The sequence below is a fragment of the Protopterus annectens genome, chromosome 1.part0 (genome assembly GCF_019279795.1).
Source record: "Protopterus annectens isolate FY-2018-M chromosome 1.part0, PAN1.0, whole genome shotgun sequence".
NCBI lineage: Eukaryota > Metazoa > Chordata > Ceratodontiformes > Protopteridae > Protopterus > Protopterus annectens.
The window spans coordinates 646,638,526-646,665,887 of record NC_056725.1 but is presented as its reverse complement, the minus strand read 5'-3'; the positions used below and the strand labels follow the sequence as shown (position 1 = coordinate 646,665,887).

At 41.3% G+C, this 27,362-nt stretch overlaps 1 protein-coding gene across 1 annotated transcript in view; it reads left to right on the top strand.

The window, feature by feature from the left end:
• The window catches only part of LOC122793738 (gastrula zinc finger protein XlCGF26.1-like), a 184,680-nt gene extending 159,628 nt beyond the window's left edge, over positions 1–25,052 (top strand). Inside the window, exon 4 of the mRNA XM_044061941.1 lies at positions 17,873–25,052. Coding sequence (XP_043917876.1) covers positions 17,873–19,476 — 1,604 coding nt within the window. The 3' untranslated portion in view covers positions 19,477–25,052. The remainder of the gene's footprint in view (positions 1–17,872) is intronic.
• Positions 25,053–27,362: the final 2,310 nt, after the last annotated feature.

The window sequence follows — 27,362 nt, the reverse complement described above, 5'->3', positions numbered from 1 at the left end:
ACAAATACCAGGAAAATTTGTTGTTTTAAAGAGCAAGTTGAACAGATCTGTTTTTCTTCATCATGAGTAGCCCCTCCACCCATTTAATAACAGAATAGATCTTCAGCTGCTGGGGCCAACTTTGCTGTGATCTGTTTGCCTTCCCCTCCAGCACTAAATGCAGCAGGTACTTTGCCCTGTTCCTCCAAGAAGGGGAGTCCACAAGTGATGCTGTAGTCTACACTTGCCCCACTGGACTCTTTTCTGTGTGTCCTCCAACTCCTGTCTTACCAAAGTTTCTGCAAAAAAAAATGTGGACCAAGGTTACAGTGATCCTCATTGCTCCCTTCTGGCCTTGGCAGGTGTAGTTTTTCTTCCTCTAGTCTCATCTTATTCAACTTCCGTGGGTGCTGGACACTGGTCAGATCTTTTCTGTCATTTGTCTGGGATGCCTCAACTAGATATCAAAGTCATCAAGTTGGCCGCATGTTTTTCCAGTTCTGGTAATGGTCAGACAGCCTAAGCTTTCATCTCAGTTAATGCACATTTTGACTTCCTCACAAAAACCTTCAACCAGAAAAGTTTGCAAGAGCAAATGGGAGAGATTTTTGATTTGGGCTTCCAGTAGAAATAGAAGGGTCTATATTAGATCATCGAAACGGCTGAATTTCGAATGATCTAATATCGAACCCAATATCTCGAACGCTGAAAACAGCGAAGCTGCACAAAACCGAATTCTTTCCTAGGGAAAGAATTCGGTTGGCCATTGTTGTGGCTTTGCTGTTTTCAGCGATGCGTTGGAAAGTTACGGGTTGGGTTAAGGTAAGTGCGTGATTGTGTGGATGTTCGGGTTAGGGCGCGGGTCAGGTAAGTGTGCAATTGTGACGGACTTTAGGGTTAGGGTGGGTTAAGTGAGTTAGGGTTAAGGCGAGTGAGGTGAGTGTGCGATAGTGAGAATTTGGGGTAAGGGGCAGGTTAAGTGAGTTAGGGGTTAGGGCACGGGTGAGGTGAGTGTGGCGATAGTGACGGACCTTAGGGTTAGGGTCTGGGTTAAGGTAAGTGGATAGATAGTAGTGTATGTGAAATGTAGTGTAGGGTCAGATGTAGCTTTTAAGTGTATGTGTGTGGATTTCTGCTTTTTCGTGTGCTTGTGTGTGTGTTTCTCGGAACAGCGAATTTTTTCCCTGGGAAAAAATTCACTGTTTTGAGGTTTCGATATTGTTGGGGTTCGGGTTTTGCGTTCGACCTTACGGCATTCGATAATGAGCCGTTTCGATGATCTGATATAGACCTGAAATAGAAATATAGATCCCTTTTCAGCTCATCTTCTAGCTATTTTAGATTTTTTTGGCCAGTCATTTTCATAATGCAGCAAAGGTACTCTGCTATTTAAGTTCAGTTAGCAGCCTTCTCAGTCATTCACATTGGAGAAAATCAATCGCCTATTGCTTCTTTGAAAGTTGTCAACGGCCTCCTTAAGGGATACCTTTCTTTCTCCAGTCTCCTGTCAGGGACCCTGCCCCTCCTTGTTTACTTTGTTTATGATGGCAGTTACTTCCCCACAGAGTTTTGGAACTTCACACCACTTCTTGTAACACTATTTCTCTGGTTTCCCACAAGGACAGACATCTTTGAGAACAAACTCCTCCTTTCTCCCTAAAGTGGCTTCTGAATCATCACTCAACCAGTCTCTGTCTTCTTGTTTTCTTTTCCCACTTTGATAATAATGGAACTACATCTTCTGGAAGTACACTGACAATTCAGATTCTGTTTTCATCCCACTAAGAATATCAAAAAGACTGACCAAGTGTTTGTTTCCTTTTCCTTGACAAAACTGGGAAAAGGAATCTCCAAATTAACTTTCATGTTTGCTGTCTGAGTGTATTTCATATGTTTATAAGGAAAAAGGCCTGGCTTTGCTTGGCATTCCTAAGGCTTATTCTACTAAATCAGTTGCTACTTCAATTGCCTTTTTCCCCAAAATATCAGTTGACGACATCTGTGCTGCAGCTACTTGGTCTAATGTCCATACCTTCAATCCCATTACAAGCTGGATTTGCAGTCAAGGTCTGGAGCGCCTTTTGGGTTGGCCATCCTCCAGAATATATTTCCATGAATCCACCCAAGGTTTATTGTAGCTGGGGATTCTACCCCATTCATTGAGGAGTGACAGAAAAGGCAACATCAGATATGAAAGCTATGTATAGATCCTTGTCTGCTTCCATCCTCAACTTCAGTTTCTGTCCCCCTTCTTCTACTTGTATACTCCCTTTTTCTGGGGTGCCTGTACTGACTTACTGATGGCCTAGTCACCCCCCCCCCCCCTTCACCTGCTGTTTTTCAGTACTTCCATACTGGTCTTTTCAATATATATATCAATATGTTTTCTCCGGGAAAGAGTACAGTGCGTCTTGTTATAGCAAATGGCAAACTCGATCTGAGGTAATTTGGCACAAACAGGGGGTTATGGGTAAGGGGAGTAGTCTGAGCCTTGGATCCAAGGTGTCTGAGAGTGGCCAAAGTCGGATCCGATGGGATCCAAAGTACCACTCATTGAAGAAGATGAAAGCAGATAACATGGATTTATTGTTATAGTTAAGTACATAACTTTTTCATATATTCCCCAGTGTACCTGATCCATTGCCTTTCCAAAGTTTAAAAAACAAGACTATTTTACTGGAATAGAACTTTATGAATATTAACTTATTTTACTGGAACAGACCCTTGTGAATATTAACTTCTTCAAAAGATTTTTCAACTTGCAGGTAAGCTTATGCTAAAAATCATTGTAAAACATATTTTCTCTGCCACAAATAGAGAAATGCTTGCATTAGTGTGTGGTAATCCTGAACAAACTGCGCCACAAGAGTAATTGTGACCTTGAAATGTCCACAAATGCAGATGTCACTACTTTCCTTCTGTGGAACACTCTCACTGCATACCACCCTCAACTCTATACTATCAATTTACATCTTCTGCAGTTCCAGCTCCCTGTCTTACTAGAGTGGGTTTGACAATGGATAAAACATGTGACATTTAGGACTTAAGTTTTTGTCTGGTTTAACATTTGCCTTTGTTTATTTTAAGGTTCCAGTTTCGTAGTCTGGCCATTAGCTTAGAGTATTACAGCTGTAAGCTATGAACAAGTGAATTCCTCTTCAGTTTGACAGCCCAACATAGCATCGAAGTATAAGGCAGTAGGTTAACAAAATGTATGCCATAACTACTAGCTATGTAAAACTATTATAGCAGTAACCCACGCCTGGGTGTGGGTAATGCTGGATTTTCCCACGGTTGGTGTGGTTTTGTCATGAGGGCAAAGCCTGAGTGGCCAAACAAAGACAACCGTGGGTAAATCCAGCATTACCCAAACCCAGAAGTGGGTTATTGCTATTATACAATGACATTATTTAAGAAAAAAAATAATTATTTTTCTTAAATAATGGCATTGTATAATGCCTTCTTGCTGCCCTTCCGCAGCTGTCTCGTATTCTGCGGCAGTTCTGATGTACTGCGCATGCGTATGCTTACGCAGTACATCAGAGCTGTGGGCGGAAACAATGGAGAAAGGAAGATCTTCGTTGCTTTTTACAAACTGTCTCGCTATGTTAAAGGAGTTTAACATAGCGAGACAGCATTAAAAAAAGCAATGGAGAATCTCTGTTGCTTTTTATAAAGCTGTCTCGCTATATTAAACCCATTTAACATAGCGAGACAGTTTTGAAAAAAGCAACGGAGAAAGCAAGATCTCCGTTGCTTTTTACAAAGTGTCTCGCTATGTTAAAGGAGTTTAACATAGCGAGACAGCTTTAAAAAAGCAATGGAGAATCTCTGTTGCTTTTTTTAAAGCTGTCTCGCTATGTTAAACCCATTTAACATAGCGAGACACCTTTAATAATAGCAACGGAGATGGGAAGATCTCCGTTACTTTTTTTAAAGCTGTCTCGCTATGTTAAACTTGTTTAACTTGTTTAACATAGCGGGACAGTGTGTAAAAAGCAACAGAGATCTTGCGTTCTCTGTTGCTGTAAAAAAAGAGTTATACTAATGGGAAAAGTTCAGGCAACCGGATCTTTTCCCATTACTATAACTCTGATTTACAACGTGCATACTGACCAATCAGCGTGCACATTTTGGAATATTAATGGGGAGTCGTTGTATAATTGCTAATACTTAACGTTTTCCTTCCTCTTCTGCTATACCCCACAGTGCTGTGTTCCACCATCCTGAAAGACTGGTTCATAAAAAAATTACAGTCTGCTGTGATGACGGCAGATTGGAATTCATGAGAATCTCTTCACAGGGATTCGTGTGTTAGTAGTGATTCTTCTACTGTTCAACAGTGTTGTTTATTGTTGTTTGTTTATATTTGTTAATTTTGTTTTATTTTAAAGTGCTATATGTTGCTCAGCTAAATCTGCTGAGAAGCATAGTAGCAGGGGAGGGGGAGTGCAGTGCTGTAGTGTGTTGGATTGAATACAGTTGGATTCTCATGGATTGCCCCAATGGGACTAGTCTGTACACCAATCCTTACGGCTTTATAAATGGAGTACATTCAGGTAGGGGTTAATCTGCTTATATACTCAGTGCATGAAAGACCGTTCTTAAACAGTGAGGTATAACAGCATCCAGACCCTTACTACATTGTGTGAATACTTTCATGAATCATAGCAGGCTTTGGAATGCCAAATGTTTGTTTAGTAATCCTGTTTCATGGTACGCAATGTGCATGAACAGTGTCTGTGAATAGTGAAAAAAGTAACGTGAGGAATTACAAACCAATCCGTTCTACCTCACAAATTCTTAGCTCTAAGGGGTGTGACTGTGAGGTTTAGGAAGTAAGGTTTCATATTTGAATTAGGGAGTTACTGGGAGTTTTAGGAATAGGAATCGAGTCCTAAGATTAGGTAAAGGGAGCAAGGTTTGGGATTAGGGTTAGGAAACAGCTGGGACTTTTAGAGTTAAGGTTAGGGAATGCGATTTGGGATAATATTCAGGGAGCAGGTGGTAATTTTAGGATTAGAAATAGGATTCTGAGGAAGCATATGCATGGGCATAGTAGGTTCAACATTCTAGGAAGGCTGGTACTTGCTGTTATAAGCAAGTAAGAAGCCAACCAGCTCACCTGTCGTAGATCTGAGGATATTGATGCACAGAAATCCACCTATAGAACATCTACCCATGCAAGGAAAGACTTTAATGTATAAAGGTATATGCCATTAAATAGAGAGCATCTAATGTTTTTGTATAAGATCATTCACGATGCACATCTAATAGCATTTCACTGTTTGATATGAACTATCTCCAAGAGACATGTAGTAGTAGAAATAAATCTTATGTCCAGGTAAGCAGTCAGCTCATTTTAAATCTGAAAATTTCCAGCATAATTTAGGGATGTTATGGAACAGAATGCCTCTGTGTTTGAAAAAATCTGTGCTAACATTATTTAAAAGTGAATTAAATAGCATTATGGATTGATCAGAGATATTTGCAGGTTATAGGATGTACTCCATGTTTCACTGTTGCAGTCATCACATTTGGGTTATCTGCTTGCAGTAGCCCTCAGTCGGCCTGATTATCAAAGTCTTGGGTCCTGCGTCGGTTGCTGTCTCATATTCCATGACATCAGGTCGTCAGGGGTATAAAGCATGCAGCCGACGCCATCACATCAGTCTTTCTTGCCGTGCAGTGCCTGAAGCAGAAACAGTTCGCAAGTGCAGGTCGGCTGACTCCTGGCATTTTCATTTTCGAGATTCAGAACCAAAGTCTTCAACTAAGCTAAGTACCTTGTTGGGGAAACTTTTTCTTGCTCTAAACCAATGTCAGTAAAAGTCAATAATTGTATTTCTTGTGGAAAGCAAATACCTCATAAAGATTTTAATTCGTACTGTATTCCTTGCCTAGGCCCTGACCACGACATACCTCGCTGTTGGTTTTGTGCCTTATTTTTAAACAACGAACTGTTAGTCGTCGGTATATTTACGTGTCTAAATATTTTTTTATCGTTTCAATTACCAGATATGCCTTCAGTAAGCCACCCGACTACCGACATTCCGAAAAAATGCAAAGATAAAGACAGAAACAGACCGCATAGGTCCAAAGGTGCCGACAGCATTTCTCCTAAGCTAGTCGCCAGTTCACCGGTACTCAGTGAGGCACTTTTGCAGCCCCTGATACCCGCTACTTCAGATTCGCAGGCCTCTACTGAGACCCATTCGGAGTCCAGTATGGCGGGAGATGCTTCAACTGTGGAACCTGCAGATGTCTCTACCTTGGATGGGTCCAGAGCCACTGTGCAGGCACCGGCTTCTGAGGGTGTATTCAGGCCTACTGACTTGTATATTAAACCAATGTCATCTTCTTCTTCAAGGCTTAAACTTGATCCATGCCTAGAAAACCGATGCCCAGACTGCATGGTCAGGTCTCTATGCCTAAAAAACAAATGATAAGAATGGCTGAAGACCTTATTACTTTAATCAGGGGAAGCCAACCTTCCCCCTCTAAGAGACCTAGGACTGAATTTGCTTATGATTCTTCTGATCAGGATTCTGAAATTTCTGTTTCCTCTGATGACCAGGATTTACCATTGTCTACCTATGAGGATTCTGATGCAGAGGACTCTATTTCCTCTGCTTCCCCTCCAGAGGATTTCTCTTTTGGTGAAACCTTGCATACCCTTAGGGAGCATTTTTGCTGGGAAAGCCAGAATTACTCTGACTCTAAAAAGAGGCTTAGGGATTTCTTACTCCTGCCCCAACACAGGCCTTTAGCTATCCCCCCTGTACTGGACATTGTTGATGATGCCTTTTTGGAATCTAGCTTGGCCCCTGACTCTTTTACCCCCTGCTCGCAGAAAACCTGATAGATATTACAGGGTTCCTGACTCTCACAAGTTTCTCTTTAAAAATCCTACTGCGGATCCTGAGACCATTTCATAGGAACCCAAGGGCATTAAGCTACTACTGCCAAAAATCCTACCCCCTCTGATAGAGATTGTAGGGTGCTGGATAGATGGGGTAAGAAGGTATAAACTTCTGCAACCTTGGCCATTAGGGCCTTAAACTGCCAGTTTCATATGTTAAAGTACCAGCAGCATATTATTGGATTGCTTAAACAGAAATTGATGTTGATTCCTAACTGTGCTGAAAATAAAGATTTACAGGATTTAATGCATTCTGCTGAACAAGTTGGAAACCATACTTTGCAATGTGGTTTTGATTCACTAGAGGCATCTTGCAGGGCTGCTGTCACTGGGTCTGTACTTAGAAGGCATGCTTGGCTTAAGGAGCAATCTTTGCCAGATCATGTTAAAGTTAAATTGCTGGATGCCCCCTTAAACCAAGACCGCCTGTTTGGCAACAAAGCAGAAGAAGTACTTAAAAAGATGGAGGAAAAAGATAAATTTATGCAAACTGTTAAATATTTCCTGTAAGTACAGCCTCGCAGATTTAGTAGGCATTGGCCCTCTAAAAATTGGTCCTTTCCTGCCTCGTCCAGGCCTTCTCAGTCCAAACCCAGAACCAGCAGAGCACCCAGGCTTCAGTCCCAAGGTACTCACAGGACTAAGAAGTGGGGTCTCCCACTTCCAAAGCAGGGAGTGGTAAGACTTCCCCCTATGGTAAACTGTCTCAGTGACTTAACTTAAAGTCTTCCAAGCCCTGCACAACTGACTGTTCCTTTAGGGGGAAAGATTGCCCTGCAGGCAAAAAATTGGGAACTCATTACCCAGGACAAATGGGTTTTAAATATAGTTTCCCAAGGATACAGATTCCACTTTCACTCCTTACCAACCCCAAACAGTTGGCCAGATCTACCCCCAAATTAGTGGGCAGAGGCTCAAAAGCAAATTCTCTCTCTCTCTTATGCAACAGGGCTATTCAACCTGTTTCGGAAGAGGAAAGGGGACAAGGTTTCTACTCAAGACTTTTCCTGGTTCCCAGAAAAGACATCTCCTGGTGTCCTATCCTGGACCTCTCTATCCTAAACACATTTTTGGTGATTCCAAAATTCAAGATGCTAACTCTTCAGCAGCTGCTTCCTATGCTAGGCAAGGATGCCTGGTTGGCAACACTGGATTTAAAGGAGGCCTACCTGCACATCCCAATAAGGGAATCTTGCAGAAGATACCTACGCTTCAAATCAGTTCTTTGCACTGCCCTTTGGCTTATCTACTGCGCCAAGGGTATTCACAAAATGCCTAGCTCCAGTCATTGCATTTTGCAGGCAAAGAAATATCCAAATATATCTATACCTGGACAATTTTCTAATTCAGGCAGAAAGCCAGGACATACTATTGAATCATCTGGCATTTGTACAGAAATTGTTAACTTCTCTGGGGTACACCATAAATGAAAAGAAATTGCATCTTGTACCCTGCCAACAAATTGTATTCCTGGGAGTAAGCTGAACACAGCTTCCCAGATGGCTTTCCTCACGCCAGAGAAATAAGTTCATTTGACAGCATACTTCAAACTACTGGCCACAAAGACCCAGCTATCTGCAAGGAAAATACTGCAAGCCCTGGGGTTCATGGCCTCCTTCGTTCTCCTAATTCCATATGCAAGACTGCATATGAGGAAACTACAATGGTATCTAAAAAGCCTATGGTGTCAACATTCTCAGGATCTAGAAGCAATGATTCCTGTCATACCTTGTCGACAGATAGAGTTCCTTTGGTGGGCAGAGGCCTGCCACCAAAACAAGGAACTTCCATTCACTCTACCCCCTGCTGCCCAAATGCTAACAACAGATGCATCAGACTATGCATGGGGAGCTGACTTGGCAGGGAAGTGCATTCATGGCAAATTGGACCCAAGTCAAATGCACCTGCATATCAATTAAAAAGAAATGTTAGCTGTACAGAATGCTCTGACAGCCTTCAAGGACTACATTCTTCCAGGGCAATTAATGGTAAAGACGGACAACACCACTGTTATGTGGTACATAAACAAGCAGGGGGGAACCCACTCATACCCTCTCTGCAGGCTAGCCATGGCTCTGTGGAACACAGCCTTGAGCTACCAAGTGCACGTACAGGCTCAATTCCTGCCAGGAAAGCTAAGTACACTGGTAGACGAACTAAGCAGAAATGTCATGGACCCACACGAGTGGAAACTGGAACCAAAGATATTCAACATGTTGAGAAACAAATAGGGGAGCCCAGATATAGACCTGTTTGCCTCCCCCCAGAACTACCAATTGGAAAAATTCTGCACAAGGATTCCCCACAAACAAGCTTGGAAAGCGGATGCCCTGTCCTTCACCTGGAAAAACATATCAGTTTATACCTTCCCCCCTCTGCCTGTCTGCTCCAAGGTACTACTAAAGATCAAACAGGACAAACCAAGGATGATACTGATTGCACCAGACTGGCCACACCAACACTGGTACCCACTTTTGCGCAGTGTGTCATTGCTGGCACCATGGCACCTGCCTCAGACCCCTGCCCTGCTGTCCCAGCAGGAGGGCCATATTCTGCACCCACAGCTTCAAACCCTGAACCTGGCAGCCTGGCTAATTACCTGATCTCTCCATTACCACCCCTCAGTAAGCAAGTGTTGGATGTCATTCTGGAGGCAAGGAGGCCTAGTACTAGAAAATCCTATGCTGAAAAATGGAAAAGATTCTGTTTCTGGAACCAAACTCAGGGGATGGGCACAGCAGCACCCAGTTTACCTCAGATTCTTCAATACTTAACTGAGATGCTTCACAAGGGCCTTTCCTTTTCCGCCATCAAAATTCATGCCTCAGCCATTTCAGCTCATTACAACACAGAACCACCCCTCTTCTCTCGTCCACTGCTGAAGCAGTTCATCAGAGGGGCCAAAAACATAAGACCACCCAGGAGAGCCCCTACTCCAGCCTGAGACCGTAACTTTGTATTGGAAAAACTCCCTCCTTTTGAGCCAGCTGCAGCTGCAGAGTTGAAATTCCTTTCTTGTAAAACAGCCTTCAATTACAGGCCTTCATGGCAGTGGAGCTTTTCTTCATTTTTCATGCGGACAGGGTGTCCCTCAGGACCAATCCCTCCTTCATGCCTAAGGTGGTGTCCAGTGTGGCTCTTAATCATTCCATTCATTTGCTAACCTTCTTTTCTATTTCACAAAACAAAGGGGAACGAATACTGCACTCCTTAGATGTACACAGACAACTTAGATTTTATTTGGACAGGACTAAACCTCTCAAGAAATCTGAACAGCTGCTGGTTGCATTTGCTGCAGGGGCAGAGGGGAAGGCCATTTCAAAGCAAACCATTTCTAAATGGACAGGCCATTCCATTCATTTCTGCTATAAGCACCATGGAAAACCTACCCCCACAGGGGATTAGAACACATTCAACCAGGGCTGCATCTACCTCTACAGCCTTTCTCAGAGGTGTCCCTACCAGGGACTCCTAGAAGCTGCTACCTGGAGTTCTGTACATACTTTCACCTAGCATTACCATTTGCCAATTTTCTCTAAATCCAGAGTTGGCTTTGCCACTGCAGTCTTGCAGGGCCTTATAGCTGGTCCTAATACTATCTAATTTCCTCCTCCCGTACTTAGCTTTGGGAATTTACCCAAATGTGATGACTGCAACAGTGAAACACGAAGAACATAGTACAGTTGTGTACACTTACCATAAGTGTAGATGTTCGAGTGTATTCACTGTTACAGTCCTAGTTACCCTCCCTCCAGCCCCCTGACTTCTATTGGCTATACTTCTATTCTTGCTTACTATGCTTAAACCTTTTTGGTGTATTTGCTTTTTTGTTGGAGGGGTAACCTTGTATATATAATTGCTTCCCATTATGGGAGCACCTGACATCTGGGGCAAGAAAAACTGATGTAATGGCGTCGGCTGCATGCTTTATACCCCTGACTACCTGACTTCATGGAAGATGAGACAGCAACTGACGCAGGACCCAAGACTTTGATAATCAGGCTGACTAAGGGCTACTGCAAGCAGATAACCCAAATGTGATGACTGCAACAGTGAATACACTCAAACATCTGTATTTATGGTAAGTGTACACAACTGTACTTTCACAGATGCATAGGTAGGTAGGTACTAGGCTATTGGCCCTAGGGTATAATTAAGCCTAGCCAAAATGTTTCTGCTTTCGCCTCCCTCCCACGTGGCTTAGTTACCTGTGCCTCTTTCAAGCAGGGCCACAGAAGTGATTCCTGGGGTGAATTTCCTGTTTCCCATCCACTCATCAAGATTCGTCTTGAAGAGCGCTAATGAGGAGCTCTGCCTCACGTATATGGGGACTATATTCCAGAACAAGGGGAGTCTCTGGGACACTGATCTGTCCCTCCAACAAGTCCTGTTTATTGTTGATTTCAGGTTTATGTCCCCTGAGCGTGTAGCCCTGGTGGATTGGATTTTCCTTAGGTGGAGCATTTCTAGCAGTTCGGGGTTTGACATGGTCTTAAATGTCAGGCAGAGATCACCTCTGAGTAGCAGGTACGTGACAGAGTACAGTTTGAGTTTTTTTAGCCTCATAGCATAGGGCATCTGTTTAAGGCCCGTTATCCTCTTTGTGAGGTACTTTTGAGGCCTTTCCAGTTGTTGTAGATGTCTTGTAAGGTACATCCCGAACGGGGCATTATATTCAATAACGGGTCTAATGAGTGATGAGTAGAGGGGACAATAACTTCCTTATTCCTAGATGCAAACCCCTTTGTGATAAGGTGGGCCATGCAGAAGGATTTTCTAAACACTTTACCGGTGTGGTTGTCAAAGGAGAGGTTACTATCCACCTGAGTCCCTACGTCTCTTATCACTCTCTGTGTTAAGTGGGCTGCCACCTATGTTGCAATTCATAGGTACTTGTTTTTTCCCAAAAGGGATGATGATGCACTTTTTGGCATTTAGCTTGAGGCCATTATTTTGGCACCACTTATCTGTATCCATGAGGCCCTTTTGAAGGCCGTCTACATCAGTAGGAGTCTCAATTATGGCGCCCAGTTTGCAGTCGTCTGCGAACTTTGTTAGCCATAGTCCGTCCATGTTTGCTTGTACCTCAGAGAAGTAGATACTGAACAGGAGGGGTCCCATGACTGAGCCCTGTGGTACTCCACTAGTCACAGGTTTGAGTCAGATCTAGCGTTTCCTATTCTCACTGAATGGGTTCTATCCGTGAGCCAGTTAGCAACCCATCTTGTAATGTAGGGGGTTATATTTAGGTTGGTGAGTTTGTCTATAATTCCCCGAGTGGGGAATGGTATCGAAGGCCTTTGCAAGATCAAGGACCACCTTTCCCTCATCTACTGCTTTACTGACCATTTTGAAAAAGTCAACCAGATTTAGGAGACATGACCTTCCCTTTACGAACCCAAACTGTGAGGGGTCTAGGGTTTGTAGGTTCCCAGTGTCGTTGTTTGAGTTCCATGATGATGCACTCCATGGCCTTGTAGACGAGTCTCGTCAGGCTGATGGGGCGGTAGTTTCCAGGGTCAGTGGTGGCACCTCCTTTGTGGAGTGGGATAGCGGTTGCTGAGCGCCACTCTGTGGGCACATAGCCTGAGGTGAAGCTGTGGTTGAACATGGTATTAAGGTGAGGGATTAATTTGTTTTGGAGTTCATGTAACACGTAGCCTGGGATGCTGTCTGGTCCCATGGATGCTGTGTTTTTTGCTTTGGAGAGTGCTGTTTTCACCTGGATGTCTGTGATTTTGGGGGCAGCACAATTTTCTGGTATGGATATGGGCCCTTTAGGGGTTGAGGGTGGGGTGAAGTTTGCACTGAACCTGTCTGCCAATATATTGGCGATATCATTTGGTTCCGTGAATTTTGAACCATTATGCTGTAGCTCAGAGCAGATCTGAGAGTTGCTATGTAGGTTTTTGACATAGCTAAAAAATGCTTTGTGGTTGTCTTTGGTGTCTGTTGCGATTTGTCTTTCAAAGCTCACCTTAGAGGTTTTTATGAGGGTTCTTAGCTTTTTGCTAAGGTTGGTCAGGGAGCCCCTCCATTCCTGGGTTTTTACTCTTTTTTGTAATAATTTTTTCCTTCTATTATAGAGCTTATTTATGGCCGGCGTCCACCAAACTAGTTTCCTCTTTTTGGAGGAGTGGGTCTTGGTTTTGTTTGGGATAGCATGGTCCATGCACTCATGTAGGTGCTTGTAAAGTGCTTTTGTGTAGGATATAGCAGATTCAATCATATTAACATTCTGAGTGGGAGTAACGAAGTTTGCCACCTCTATCTTGAAACTTCTATCTTGAGTAGTATAAAGTTAGCTTTGGAGAAGTTTTTCACTGTGGTTTCCTTGGGGGGGTTGAAGGTGGTATGTGGATATCTAGGGTGATGAGTTTATGGTCTGATCTGACCAATGAGGAATTTACCACAGGTGTGTGGAACATCTGTCCCCCATGTTGGTGATGACCAGGTCTAGTATATTATTACCTCTTGTGGGGGTGTTTATAAGCTGGTCCAGGGCATTTGAGTTTATTTATTCCAGGAAGCGCTGAGCAAAGGTATTAGTAGTTCCGTAGTTTTCCCAGTTGATGTTTGGGTAATTGAAATCACCTAGTATAAGTGTGTTCGGTTGGACCCTCATGTTTTCCAGTACCTCGAGGAACGAGGAGTGTGTCTTGGTGCAGGGATGGTGATCTGTAGCAAGCTACAATATGGATTGCAGTTTTGCCCATTGTTAGTTGCACTTGGATGATCTCCAAGGCATCATACTTTGCAACCAGTCTGGAGGTGTGGTTATCCTTGATGAATATGGATACGCCTCCTCCCTTTGTATTTCGGTCCAAGGTTTGCAGCCGAAATGTGTGGTATGAGTTGTAGCCTGGAATCGCTGGGGTGCTCTCTTTAGCCTTGAACCAGGTCTCTGTTACTGCACAGATATCAATGTTCTCCATACTGAGGAGTGCCTCAAGAGAGTGCATTTTGAGGTTTAAACTCCTAGCATTGAGCAGCATGACCTTCAGTTTTTTGTCACACAACCTTCAACAAAGGCACGCCCCATTCACGTATGCCTCCACAAAGAAGACGCTCTAACTGAGAATCGAATGGGACAACGTCTTGCTATGAGGCTATATATCTATATATATATATATATATATATATATATATATATATAGAGAGAGAGAGAGAGAGAGATTGGTGTGTGTGTGTGTGTGTGTGTGTGTGTGTGTGTATATGTATATGTGTATATGTATATGTATATGTGTATATATATATATATATATATATATATATATATATATATATATGTGTGTGTGTGTTTATATGCTGTTTACTTATAATGCCATATCAGTAGGGGAGTTTGTCTGAGTCACAGTCCATGCTTTATCTCTCTGTGTCATGCAGATAATACTGATTCAATGAAGATTGCTTTTACTGACACAGAGTTGGACTTTCTCTTCTGTTAGTCATTCATGCTCCTGAAGTGGGCCCAGGAAGTCATGTCTTGACGAACTGGATATTAGTACAATACATGGTCCAACCTTGGAGTCCACTGCACCTTCAAGGTTTAATGGCTACCATGTTCTTCATGAGTAATCTGCAGTTATGTTGATGTAGGTGCTGCTGTAGATAGCAATGTGTCGGTAGATTCAGAGCATCCACTTGCTCACCAGTCTAATGATATTGGACTTTTGGTGTTAGGTCTTAGAATGGTAGATAGTTCTCGTAAGTCTTCTGATGAGTTTTCTCTTGTTACCAAACCTGTCTAAAATTCTAATGATAAATTCTTGCAGTCTGTTGCATTTAAGTCCTTCATGATGCAAGGATTGTTGTTGTCTCTGAAATGAAAGTTGCATAACAATTATTTGAAAGTAGACGCAATACCTTTGACCCTGAGGGCCTTGGAGCAGTAATGCTTCCAAGACCTCCCTCCTTATCCAGCTAACTTGTTTGTCATATGCTGGTTAAATATACAGTGAGGAAGTGTCATGACCCCTTTACAGAGAGGCAGTGCTGAACTGCAGTGGGACATTTATGGCCATCTCTCTGTGCTTCAGGTCACATACTTAAGGAACTTCATCAGCTGACAGACTCTGTGAGCAGCTATTTCAGTGCATGTCAAAGGTTGTGCCTCATTAGGGTCTTCTGGAGGTGGCCGGTCCAGTTTAGTATTTGATAGAAAATCGCCCTCTTCCTCCTATTCTGGTTGGTTCTGCAGGACAGGCTAGCAGGGGCTTCATTCTTTTTACCATGTCTCAAGAACTTACTTCATGCATTTCTGCTGGTTACAAATCTCAATGTATACTTCAAGGAAAATTCTTATTCTCTTTACCCCTTGGTATCAAAGAAAGGTGTGGTTTCAACATTCCTGGTCCCTGGTGCTACTGAAAAGTTTCCCAATCCATGTCAATGATGTCCCTATGGTTGGAGTGACATCCATTTCAACCTCAGGGCCTGGCTTCTAATGTAGATCCATTGATTCAACCAGATCTGTTGTCCATAGTCTGAGGTTAGTGAGGCTATTATGATGCCTTCCACTCTGCAGGTCTGTCCACCAAGTGGAAACACTTCTAACTTTGGGCAGAACAGTAACCCGTAACACCCTGCTAGGTTAATTTAGAGATTATCTTTTCTTATCACAGGCATCTGCATGGTTTAACCCTTGGGTGTTCCATGCTGTAGATGCATGCATTTCCAGCATCATGATGTTGTGGAGGGCAACATTGTGGCCCATCACTAACTGCTAAAGTACTTCCTTAAAGGAGTGCTGCATGTCTGGCTTCCAGTAAAAAAAGCCTCTCCATGTGATTTGATTTCTGTTGTTATCGGCTTCTCCTTTCACCATTTGAGCCTGCTGGTTTAATGCCCATGAAACATAATTATTAGAAAATGCTTTTTATCTAGTGTTTGTCACTTCTGCTTGTAGGATCTCGAAGATTCAGGTCTCATAGGGTATCATATCTGGCATTTCCATAGATAGGGCGTCCATAAAGATGAATTCCTGCTTCTTTCCAAAGACTGTTTCAAGATTTGCTTCTGAATCTGTCTGTTCAACTCGTGGTTTTCTTCTTGGTGGCAAAAAAACAGGAAAGAAAGGCTGTAAGGATGTTTAAAACCCTCCATGGGCAATGCCAATTCAAATATTGTCTGAAATCATTGTCCATATTTACAAAAGTGGGCTGCTTGTTTGTTTCCTTTGCCTTCAGGCAACAAGGGTTTATGGTTGCCATGCAGATACACTCCAGTGGATTGCCAACTGCATTGTCTGTTGCCATCAGGTGTACCCCACTAACACTTTCCATCCACTTACATTTTTTTTTTAATTTATATTTTATAGTTGTTAACTAGGATGGGGCACTGAGCTGCATGGATTATTTTTCAGACTAAGGCCATGAACACTGTCTGGTTAAGTGACTTGCTCAGAGCCATACAGTAGGCAAATGGATGTTGAAGGAATCAAACCCCAGTCAACAAGAAGCAGCTCAATAACAACTCATAGCCTTAATTCTCTGTGTTAACTGTTAATGTCTGTCATAGTTCATACACTCATAGGTGTGTGCTAGGCTAATGACCACAAGAGCCTTTATAAGCCTAGCCATGCATCCCAAATTTCTGACAAGTTCTGGTACCCTTCGTAAGTGTAAGCAGGAGCTTGGGAGATGAAACATTTATAAGCAGGGGCCTGGGAGATGAATCATTAGTGACATAGGTGCCAAACCAGGGATAAACTTCTTGTTCCCCATCCAATTGTCCAAGTTACACTTGAATTGGGTTAGGGAGGAACTCTGCTTCACATGGATGGGGAGCCTGTTCCAGAGATGGGGTAGTCTCTGGGATACATACCTGTCTCTCCAGCAGATCCTATTTATACCACAGGCAAGGATTAAGTCTTTAGAATGGGTAATTCTGGTGCTGTTTTTTTTTTGTTTGTTTTTTTTTTTTTGTGAATATGCATGAGGTCCGTCAGAGTGGGGTCTGACAATGTCCTGTATGCCAAGCGCAGATCTCCCCTCAACAGCCTGTAGGAGACAAAATACAGAGATAGGGCCTTGAGGCAGTCTGCATAAGACATTTTACTTACTCCCTGTATTCATTTAGTGAGGAACCTCTATGGACATTCCATTTGTTGGTTATACCTTTTTAGGTACATATCATAGTGGGCACTTTACTCAATGAATGCTGAATACAGTGGAACAATGACTTCCTTGGACCTAGATGCCATACACTAGTTTTTAAGTTGTGCAACATAAAATGAGAATGTATTGAAAACAGTTTTGGACACATATGGTGAAACTCCCTTCTTCTGCATATAGTAAAAGGAACTCTGGTATATCCATCTAATAGTATATTCTGTTCAGTATGCTCCTAGGCACCATTTAGATTTCATTTTATTAAAAAAGTAGCCTATCACAGTACCAGGACAGTTTTTTCAACCTAAGACGCTTCTACTTTTAACAACAAAAAGAAGTAGAGAGATTTATTTTAAGGCCCTAATGGAACCTCTTTAAAGTGATTAATGAGCATGTACCATGATTTCACAGGGAAAGGAGGTAGCATAGGTAAGGAAACATTAATGAATTACTACTCATAAGACACTATAAACAGGTGTTTGCCAGAAACAAAGATGCAAATACAACACAAGAATCAATTGTATGTTGAATACAATTACAAGAGTCGGGGAAAATATAATCACTTGTGTTTGGAATGGTATGTGTAATGCTGCCTATGTGATTTTTACTATGCTGCTTTGTAATGATAACCATTTATGTATATGAGATGTAATATGGGTTTGTAAATCCAAATACAGTATACATAAATATATACTATACAAAAGCAATGTGTTCTTTGTGTTGATGAAGCAATGAAGTGTACATGTGATATTAGTTTGTGTAAACCTAGTACTATAACACTCATTCCAAGAAAAGTAAGAACTATATCAGCAGATTACTATTTAGTTGGGATATGAAATTAATTAAATGTTTCTTTAAGTTAACAGGTGGATGAAATATGACCTTCAAAATCAGAGATCATCAAAGGAGTTTATAAATTCTGAATATGACAAAAGCTTCCCATATTCTGTTACAAGGCATGAGGCTATTCATACAGGAAACCATCTCCAAAAATCTATGGAGTATGATTTGAATTTTAGTCAGAAGAATGAACTAACAGGTTGTCGGCAAACTTACAAAGTAAGGAAATTATCCAGCTGTGTCAGCTCTAAACTTACATTTCCATTTACTTTCAAAACACATTGTCATGCCAAAACTAGACAGGAAAATAGGACTGGGTTCCATTCCCATCACAACCTTAACAGTTACAGAAAATTTAGACGAATGAGGAAAACAGAGAAATACAAGGATAATGTAACAGCACACTTGGAAGCCTTCAGTGGACTGGAGCTCTCTAAGTTTGGAACATGTAGCAAGAATTTAATAAAGAAGTACAAACACATGCAACGCACATCTATCCACCATGTGAAGATGTTGTGTAAATCTGCAGTATGCAACAACAGTTTTACCCAGAGGGATGAACTTAAACTAAGTGAGAATATCCACAGAGTAGAGAAACCATACAAGTGTACCACTTGTAGCAAGTGCTTTACAAAGAAGCGCTGTCTCACAGTTCATGAGAGAATCCACAGCAAGGAGAAGCCATACAAATGTATCACATGTGGTAAAAGTTTCAAGCATAAAGAATACTTAACAGTACACAAAAAAATCCACACCGGAGAGAAGCCATATAAATGTACCACATGTGGCAAGAGCTTTACATGGAAAAGTTGTTTTGTTATCCACAAAAAAGTCCACACTGGGGAGAAGCCATATAAGTGTGCATTATGTGGTAAATGTTTTACGTGGAGGAGCTGCCTTATAGACCATGAACAAAGTCACACTGGAAATAAATCCCACAAATGTGCCACATGTGGCAAGAGTTTTATATGGAGGGGTGACCTTGCTGACCATCAGAGAGTCCACACTGGCCAGAAGCCATATAAATGCAGTATATGTGACAAAAGTTTCACACAGAAGAGCAGCCTCACAGCTCATGAAAAAATCCACACCGGTGAAAAGCCATTCAAGTGTGCAACATGTGGCAAAAGTTTTACACAGAGAGGTAGCCTTGCAAATCATGAGCAAATCCACACAAACATTAAATCTTATAAATGTTCCATATGTAGCAAAGATTTTAAATTGAAACGTAACCTTAAAGCTCATGAGAAACTCCATGAGAAAGTCCACATGGAGGATAAACCTTATAAATGTGTCACATGTGGCAAACATTTCACATGGAAAAACATTATACGCCACGAAAAAAGTCACACTGCAAATAAATCATTTAGCTGTGCAATATGTGGCAAGAGTTTTGCACAAAAAGGCAATCTTATAGCCCATGAAAGAAGTCACAGTGGAGAGAAGCCATATAAATGTGCAGTTTGTGGCAAGAGTTTTACACAGAAGGGCAATCTCACTGTCCATGAGAAAATCCACAGTGGAAATAAACCCTATAAATGTGCCACATGTGACAAGAGTTTCATACAGAAGTGGCAGCTCACTTTCCATGAGAAAACCCACTTTAAAAAGGAAATAAAGTAATTCTTGCATAGTATCATCTCAAATAAACTGTGAAGGAAGATTAAATAAAAATTACAAAGGTAATGCAGACAAAATATTAATGTAGCAGACTCAATGACTGCAGCATCTTATGATCTGAAAGATATCAAAGTATAAAGTATCAAAACGTGCATGCAGAAACCAAAGCAGTGTGAAACAATGACTTAATGATATTTCATTTTATCTTAGTAACTATGTTAAGAGAAGAAGGTCTTTCAGGTAAATTTAAATAAGCAGCTAAAACTGCTAACACCATACCAATATCATGAGGCTGTCCATTCATGCCACATTGTAGGTGCAAGAAAGCCACATTTGGCAAGCATTAAAGACTGAAGCAGTAGTAATACCTTCTGTTAGGAAGAGTGCCCTCTTCTTCCATGGCACTAAAAACCCTGAATATTTGAAGATCATAAATAAGAAAAATGTACAGATGTTCAGGTTGTAACACGTGTTTCTGACAAAAGCGTTACTTAGCAATGAAAAAATCCACACAGTTGTGAATTATTGTAAATGTGGAGTTTGGTGTACATTTATGTTTTAAGATAAGTCTCAAATTCCCTAAAAGAATCTACACTGGAAGTAAATCTTTTAAATCAACACATTTGGCAGTGGATTTATACACAAGAGATTCATAGTTCATGAAAAAAAGCTTTATTAGCAGGATTGCTTCTTCTTTGCAGCAAACCCACAATTTCTGCACAGGGATTATACAGTAAGAATAGAAAACAAATTGGAGCAAAAATTAATTCTTGCGCAAGAAAAGCTAAAAAAAGCAACAAATAAGTCAGAGGTCCCTAATAGGACATATCAGTGCAAAACAGTATCTGTACAAAACAGTATTGTCTCAGACAAAGAAAACTGATTGACAAAGTTCTGCAAGCAGAAGAACCAAGCTCAGAAGTGGTTAAAACCCCAAAAGAAGACATAGATCAGGAAGAAAAAATGGCAGTAGATATGTTGCACTATATATCTAAGAAAGAAAAGCATTACTGGTCACCAAGATGATGACAACATTAAATATGTCTGAAAAATGTATATTAACAAAGGTACCCATGCAGTGAAAGCTTTACAGAGCAGAAATGATAACATAAAAATCATACATTTTAGTAGTTAAGAAATGAAACACACACTGAAACCGAGTTGACAGACTAATTAAGATACGAGGGTTTCATTGTGAAGCTTCAGAGGCAAATGCACCTCATCTTGAAGATTCATTAAATGCACAGGAAATAACACTATTACCAAAGCAGAATACAGTTAACTGAAGGTATGCCAGAAAAGAAAATGTCTGCATCTTCATCAGGAGAATCACTGGAAGACCCAGACAGATCCTACAGGGGGAGAAAGAGCTGGACATACCAATCTAAGAAGACATTCACAGCCACAGTCATAGTCCTACACATTTGAGTGAAGTTCTAAAATACATTAAATAGAATAAAGGTGAGTAAAGCAGATGCCTACAGTAGCTGGAACAATTATGATAGAACTCGATAGATATATAGATATATACATGTGTGTTCAGTTAAACAAATCGGGTGTAGAAGTATTACCAGGATTGTGGACAGAAATAAAAGAAAAGAATAGAATGCCAGAACAGAAACTCTAATTAAAGAAAGCTGTAGAGCAGTTAAGAAACATCATTACTAGAATATAGAAAAACAAATAAATCACTGCAAATTCTTAGAAAAGTATGTGCAGTAAAAGAAGTACAATTTTAAAACCAATCAAAACTTTTGCACAAAAAATCGTAGCAGAGTCAGAAAAGTTCAATGTGTACAGTACACAGAAAATAGTAAAGATAAAAAGAATACAAAGTAAGCAGCTGATGAATGAAATATAATCCTATGAAGTTTTATAGGAAAACAGAAAACAAGTAAATAGCAGTAGTAACACTACTTGAAGAAATTAATACATTTCAGAAAATGTCTGGGGACTAGTAAGCACAGTAAAGATCCGAATGCATACAGCAGGTAAGAAAAAGCAAAATGTTAGCACACAGGATATGATGTGAAATGACAAAATGCTACCACACAGGATACAAAATTAAATGAAGTGCAATAAAGGCAAAGTTAAAAAAGACTCCCAAGTGAAAAACCACAGGACTGAATGCCATAGCCAGCTTTTTGCTAAAAGTACTAACATTTTTGCATTGTAAGAAATACTTCTATGCACACCCTGAAATGGCAGCATCTTGTTTCTTGGTGGAGAAATCTCTATTCCTCTTTGGAACTGAGCTTTTAGGTCATCTTAAGAAGGATCAACCAATAATCCATCTTTTAACAACATACACGGATTTGATGCAGATAGTCCTCTTTCATTCAAAAACCATTCAGTCATGGCAGAGGAAGAGGAAAATAATAAAGGAGAAGCGTGTAGACCAATACCCAAATCACCCAGAAGCATTTGTCCACCATCAGGTGGCTAGCCCTGACTCAGTACATAGTCTGTTAACCAAACACCATAAACTAAAAATGTATCCACCACAGTCGGACCGGACACTCGGATGGTGTTTTCTGGTCCAGCTGTGTCAGTACATAGTCTGTTATTCATATTCACCTGCCTATAGAGTACTGCATACTACAGTTGATTCCTAAAACAGTTGGTCTATTCAGCTCTTCCCACAACAGGCAAAAACTACAGTTTGTGCTGCTGCACATGGCTCATTTCATATTTCAGTGAGTTTGAGTTGGAATCACCTATCATGCTTTTGGGAGGCGAGAAAACTGCACAGCTGCACAGGGAGAACATGTAAACTCCACACAGGCATTAGTTATGTACCTGCTTTGAACCATGTGCATATGAGGTAAAGACCTTAACTGTTATGCCAGCAGTGTCAGAGGCAGAATGTGATCAAAGAAAAAGCAAAAGAAGCTGAAAAGTAAGTTATAGAATATCAGTGATGGAACCCGTACTGCTGTATGGTACTGAAACGTAGGCAGTGAGGGTAAAGCGTAAAGCAGTTGAAGAAGCTAGCGGTGATAGAAATGAAGTACCCAAGATGCATACTGTGGGATAGATGAAGAAATGAGAACGTTCGACAAGAAGCCAAAGTAGTTCCAATTGCAGAGAGAGACAAAAAGAACAGATTACATTTATTCAGGCACATGCACAGGAAAACAAAAGAAGATGTGAGAGAAGACAGGAAGAGGGCAATTAGAAATGAGGATGATCAGCAAAGAGATGTATAAACTGCACGAGAGAAGACCTGTGCCAGTCAGGCATGACTGTTGAAGAAGGTAGGTGAGTGGCACTGAATTGAGAAAGACTGCAACAGTTGACACAGCACCCTGACCCCATGTAGAAAATGGGCAAAAGAGGGTTGATAGTGATGACGATCTGGACAAGTGATCATCTCTTATTAAACAGATCCCTGACAGAGTCCTGAGCTGGTACCTCAGTATGATATGGGTGAAGTACAAAAAAACATAAGTATTGCACATTCCTAGATTTTATGATGTTTAGGGATGTGTAAGGTATACTACACACTGATAAATTATACTGTACTTGTAATAACAGAATGGCATTCCACTTTACAACTCTAACATGAAAGTCCAATATTACTACTGTCCTAGGGTTAAGAATCCACTGATTGATTTATTAACATTATTGCTTTACCCTAGAATCAGCTCATTGCACTGTTTTTTAACAGGCTAACCTATGGATATAGTTTCAGTGCAGACAAACAGTCTGTTAAGTGATGTCCCACCTCCTTTTTATTGATCTATAATTGTGTAGTTGGTCTAATAAACAACAAAAAGTACAACTGTTATTCTTTAAAACACTCACTTTCACTTGCTAGAAGAATGGCATTTCACCCATAAATGTGTGCAAGCAATATTTGTAGCAGGAAAATTGAAGTATCAAGATAATGCCAACCTGCAGGAAGAATGTGCTGTAAAAGAGGTGGAGCAAAAGGAAGCATGTAAATGTCTAGAGAGAGAAAAAAAGATTCAGCAGTACCAGATGGACAAAGGAGAATATAGTTTTGTAATGAATATTTCAGATGAGTGACGTGAGTAGTGTAAACAAAAAATATTGTACAAGCAATAAATAGACTTTTATTTTACCTGTTTATGACTACAGCTTTTGTTAGGTGACAAGCTTTCAAAAGTGTTGGGTCAGAAAGACAGAAAAAGCAATAAAAAGACTTCTTTCCTATGAAGTGATACAGAAAAGTTAGTGTATGGAAAGATTACATATCCCTCAATCTGGTGCAAACATGGGCCTCCTTGAAATAAACTATATGTTTTGGTCTGCATCTTTGGGATTGCATCCAGTTCTGCTTTTAATTCCAGGTTCCAACCATCATTGCTGAATACCACACGTAAATTTATTGATGTGAAAAATAAAAAGGTTAGCGCTTTCACAGCAATAAAACACTGCTTCTTCAGACCATTACACAACCTAATAAACCATCTTCATACATAGAAATTCAAAGAAACCAGTCCATGTTAATAAGCATTCAAAGAAACCAATCCATGTTAATAAGCACTGACTAAACATCCAGTCAGATACCATTAAAAAACATCATCTTTTGCATAGGTTCGTAGAGTAGTACTAGGCTAACTACCCTTATGGGCTATTTTAAGCCTAGCCAGTTACCTCACATAAGAATCAATCCCTGCACTATTGGTCTATAAGGTAAACAGCTTAATTATTATACCAACCTCCCTCCCACTACAGTTACCAAAGACAAGGATTAAACCTTGTAACTTGTGCTTGTGAGGTAAACACCGTAACCATTAAGCAAGCTCCCAACCCTCGCTATCCACTTCTTCACAATGTCAATTTACAGTTGTACACACAATTTCATGAATTTGCAGAGTCATCACACCAGAGATAGCTGGCAACAAGGGATGAATGCTGTATGGCCAGTTGGACCTACACCACTTGTCTCAGGATGACACACAGGCAAAGTGTATGGTGGTTAATTTTTTTGTGGGACAAGTGCCTTTTTTGGGAGAGAGAGGAATGTTGGGAAAGATGCTTAGGAATGACAGAGTCAGGTATGTAGGGTAGGTTAGGAAGCATCCAGAGATATACAAAATAGGGATGGTAATGAAGACAAAGGTTGTGGGACACGATGATTGCAGATAGGTAAGTGCTAGGGATAGATAAGAGACAGTGGAGATGCACCCATTTCCAGCATGAGAACAGTGAGAATCTAGTCCTCACCCTCAGAACTGTCATCATGTGGCATCATCTTTGCAACATGACACCACAGGACCTTTTCAACCCTGCGATACATGCAAGGCCCTTCATTACATCCTCTACCAGCCCAGTCAGCTCCAGCCAGGTGACAAAATCACCACCTCCAGTAGTACTGCTCCCAGAGGGTACCACTACACCAGCAGCCGGGGCAGAGCTACCTGATTCTTTTGGGACATGTAGTGCAGGGATTGTATAGGCAACACTGACAGGTTGTGATGGTGAAGTCCTAATTGTGCTGACATCTGTGAAAGTATGGCAAGCTGAGCCATAGTCATCAGTATTTCTTTCCGTGCACTGTTGACTAGTTTCATCATCAATTTATGAAAACAGCAGATTAATAAATTAACCCTCCCACATACACAAAAAAGATACATGACATGTCACAGTACTGTATACTTACATAAGAAATTATGATAAGTTACTACTGCTGCACACGTTTGCAACTTCCAAATATGATGGAAAGGCATTTTTTTTTTGTTAATAAATATACAAGTATCATTGCTCAGGTATAAGAAACAGTTGTAGCATTCAAACTTAATAGTCACAGTTACCGTAATATAAACCTTACTGACATACTGCTGTTAAGATCTTAGAAACAATTATCAATTAAAAACAAAAAAGGCTGCTTCAGGGTACTGAACCCACACACAGTAAAACTGGTATTCCAACTGCCTAATGTAAGCAGCAACAGTTATTGGGGAAGGCAGACATGCGTGAAATGAAGGATGAGGTATGCATGCTTGAAGTGAAGGATGAGGTATGCATGCTTGAAATGAAGGGTGAGATATGCATGCTTGAAATGAAGGGTGAGGCATGCATGCTTGAAATGAAGGGTGAGGTATGCATGCTTGAAATGAAGGATGAGGTATGCATGCTTGAAATGAAGGATGAGGTATGCATGCTTAAATGAAGGATGAGGTATGCATGCTTGAAATGAAGGATGAGGTATGCATGCTTGAAATGAAGGGTGAGGTATGCATGCTTGAAATGAAGGGTGAGGTATGCATGCTTGAAATGAAGGGTGAGGTATGCATGCTTGAAATGAAGGGTGAGGTACGCATGCTCAAAATGCTAATGAATGAGAGAATGAAAATAATATTACAGTTGAATGTGATGATCAATACAGGCTGGGTTATGTTGCATGCAGACTTCAGAAGATATAAGGGTCTTAAACACAAGATTCCCAGATTCCAGCTGGTGAATCTGGGAATCTTGAGGCAATGTTACAACTGCTTCATGTACACAGACAACCCTCTCCTCCTCCCAACAAATTCCAACACATGTGAGAGATGCAACCATATAGCCAAACTGGAGGCTAAGCTCTCTCAACTCAGTACTGGCGTAACCAGTCAGGAGGAGAAGAAAACCACACTCACTACAATTCCAGTCTCACATAGACCTACCACGACAGCAAACCAAACACATAAACACACAAAAACATACTCGGAGGCTCTAAATAAAAATCTGCCTAAGCAGCAGAGACCTCCAAAGAAGACACCCAAGCAACCGCTACCCCATAACAAAACACGTGCAACACATAGCTCACAAAGCCAGTATGCCAAACAGTTGCAGCCCTTAAGGCTAAACAACACACCTGATACACTTGTAATAGGTGACTCTATCGTCAGGCACACTGACGTCCCGCTCACCAGGCTGAACAAGGAGAAGGTCACGGTGAGCTGCCTGTCTGGCACTAGGATCCGCCACATAACACAAGCCCTCAGGTCACTCCAAGGCAAGTACAAATATGACTCAGTCATTGTCCATGCTGGTGTGAATGACCTGAGACGTACCTCCCTGGACTACATGAAAAGAGACATAGAGGAGCTCTCTGAGAATGTAGCCCAGGCCGGTATGACCCTGACCTTAAGTAGCATCTTACCCTCACCAAGAATGATGCCAAAATATGAAGACAAGATGATCAGTTTCAACAATTGGCTTAAGTATTGGTGTCATTCAAAGGGGATCCAATGCTTGTCAGCCTGGGATGACATGCTCGGCAAGTCACGTTGCTTCGCTAGGGACGGCTTGCACCTGTCACCCCTGGGCTTTCGGATATTGGCAAAGGCTCTTGCTACCCCCATAGTGCCTTTTTTAGGCAAGGCTCAAAAGACAAACCCACCTCCATGGGTATCACAAGGGATAAGAAACCAAGAGTAATGCTACTCAACGCCAGAAGTCTAAACCTCAAGATGCATGCACTCGAAACTCTCCTTAGCATGGAGAACATCGATATCTGTGCAGTAACAGAAACCTGGTTCAAGGCTCCCGAGAGCACCCCAGCACTACCAGGTTATACCTCATACCATGCTTTTCGGCCCCAAAACTTGGACCGAACCACAAAAGGAGGGGGAGTATCAATATTCGTCAAAGATATCCACACCTCCTGGTTGGTGGCACAGCACGAAGCATCAGAGACTATCCATGTGAAACTAACAGTGGGTAAAACTGCCTTTCAGTTTATAGCCTGCTATAGACCACCCTCCCAAACCCAGGAACCCCACTCGGCCTTCTTGAGAACACTGGAAAATATGAAGGTCTTTCCAAACACCATTATATTGGGCAACTTCAACTACCCAAACATAGACTGGGAGCATTACTCTAGCTCCAACACCCTAGCCCAAAGGTTCCTAGAATTTATAAACTCAAATGCTATG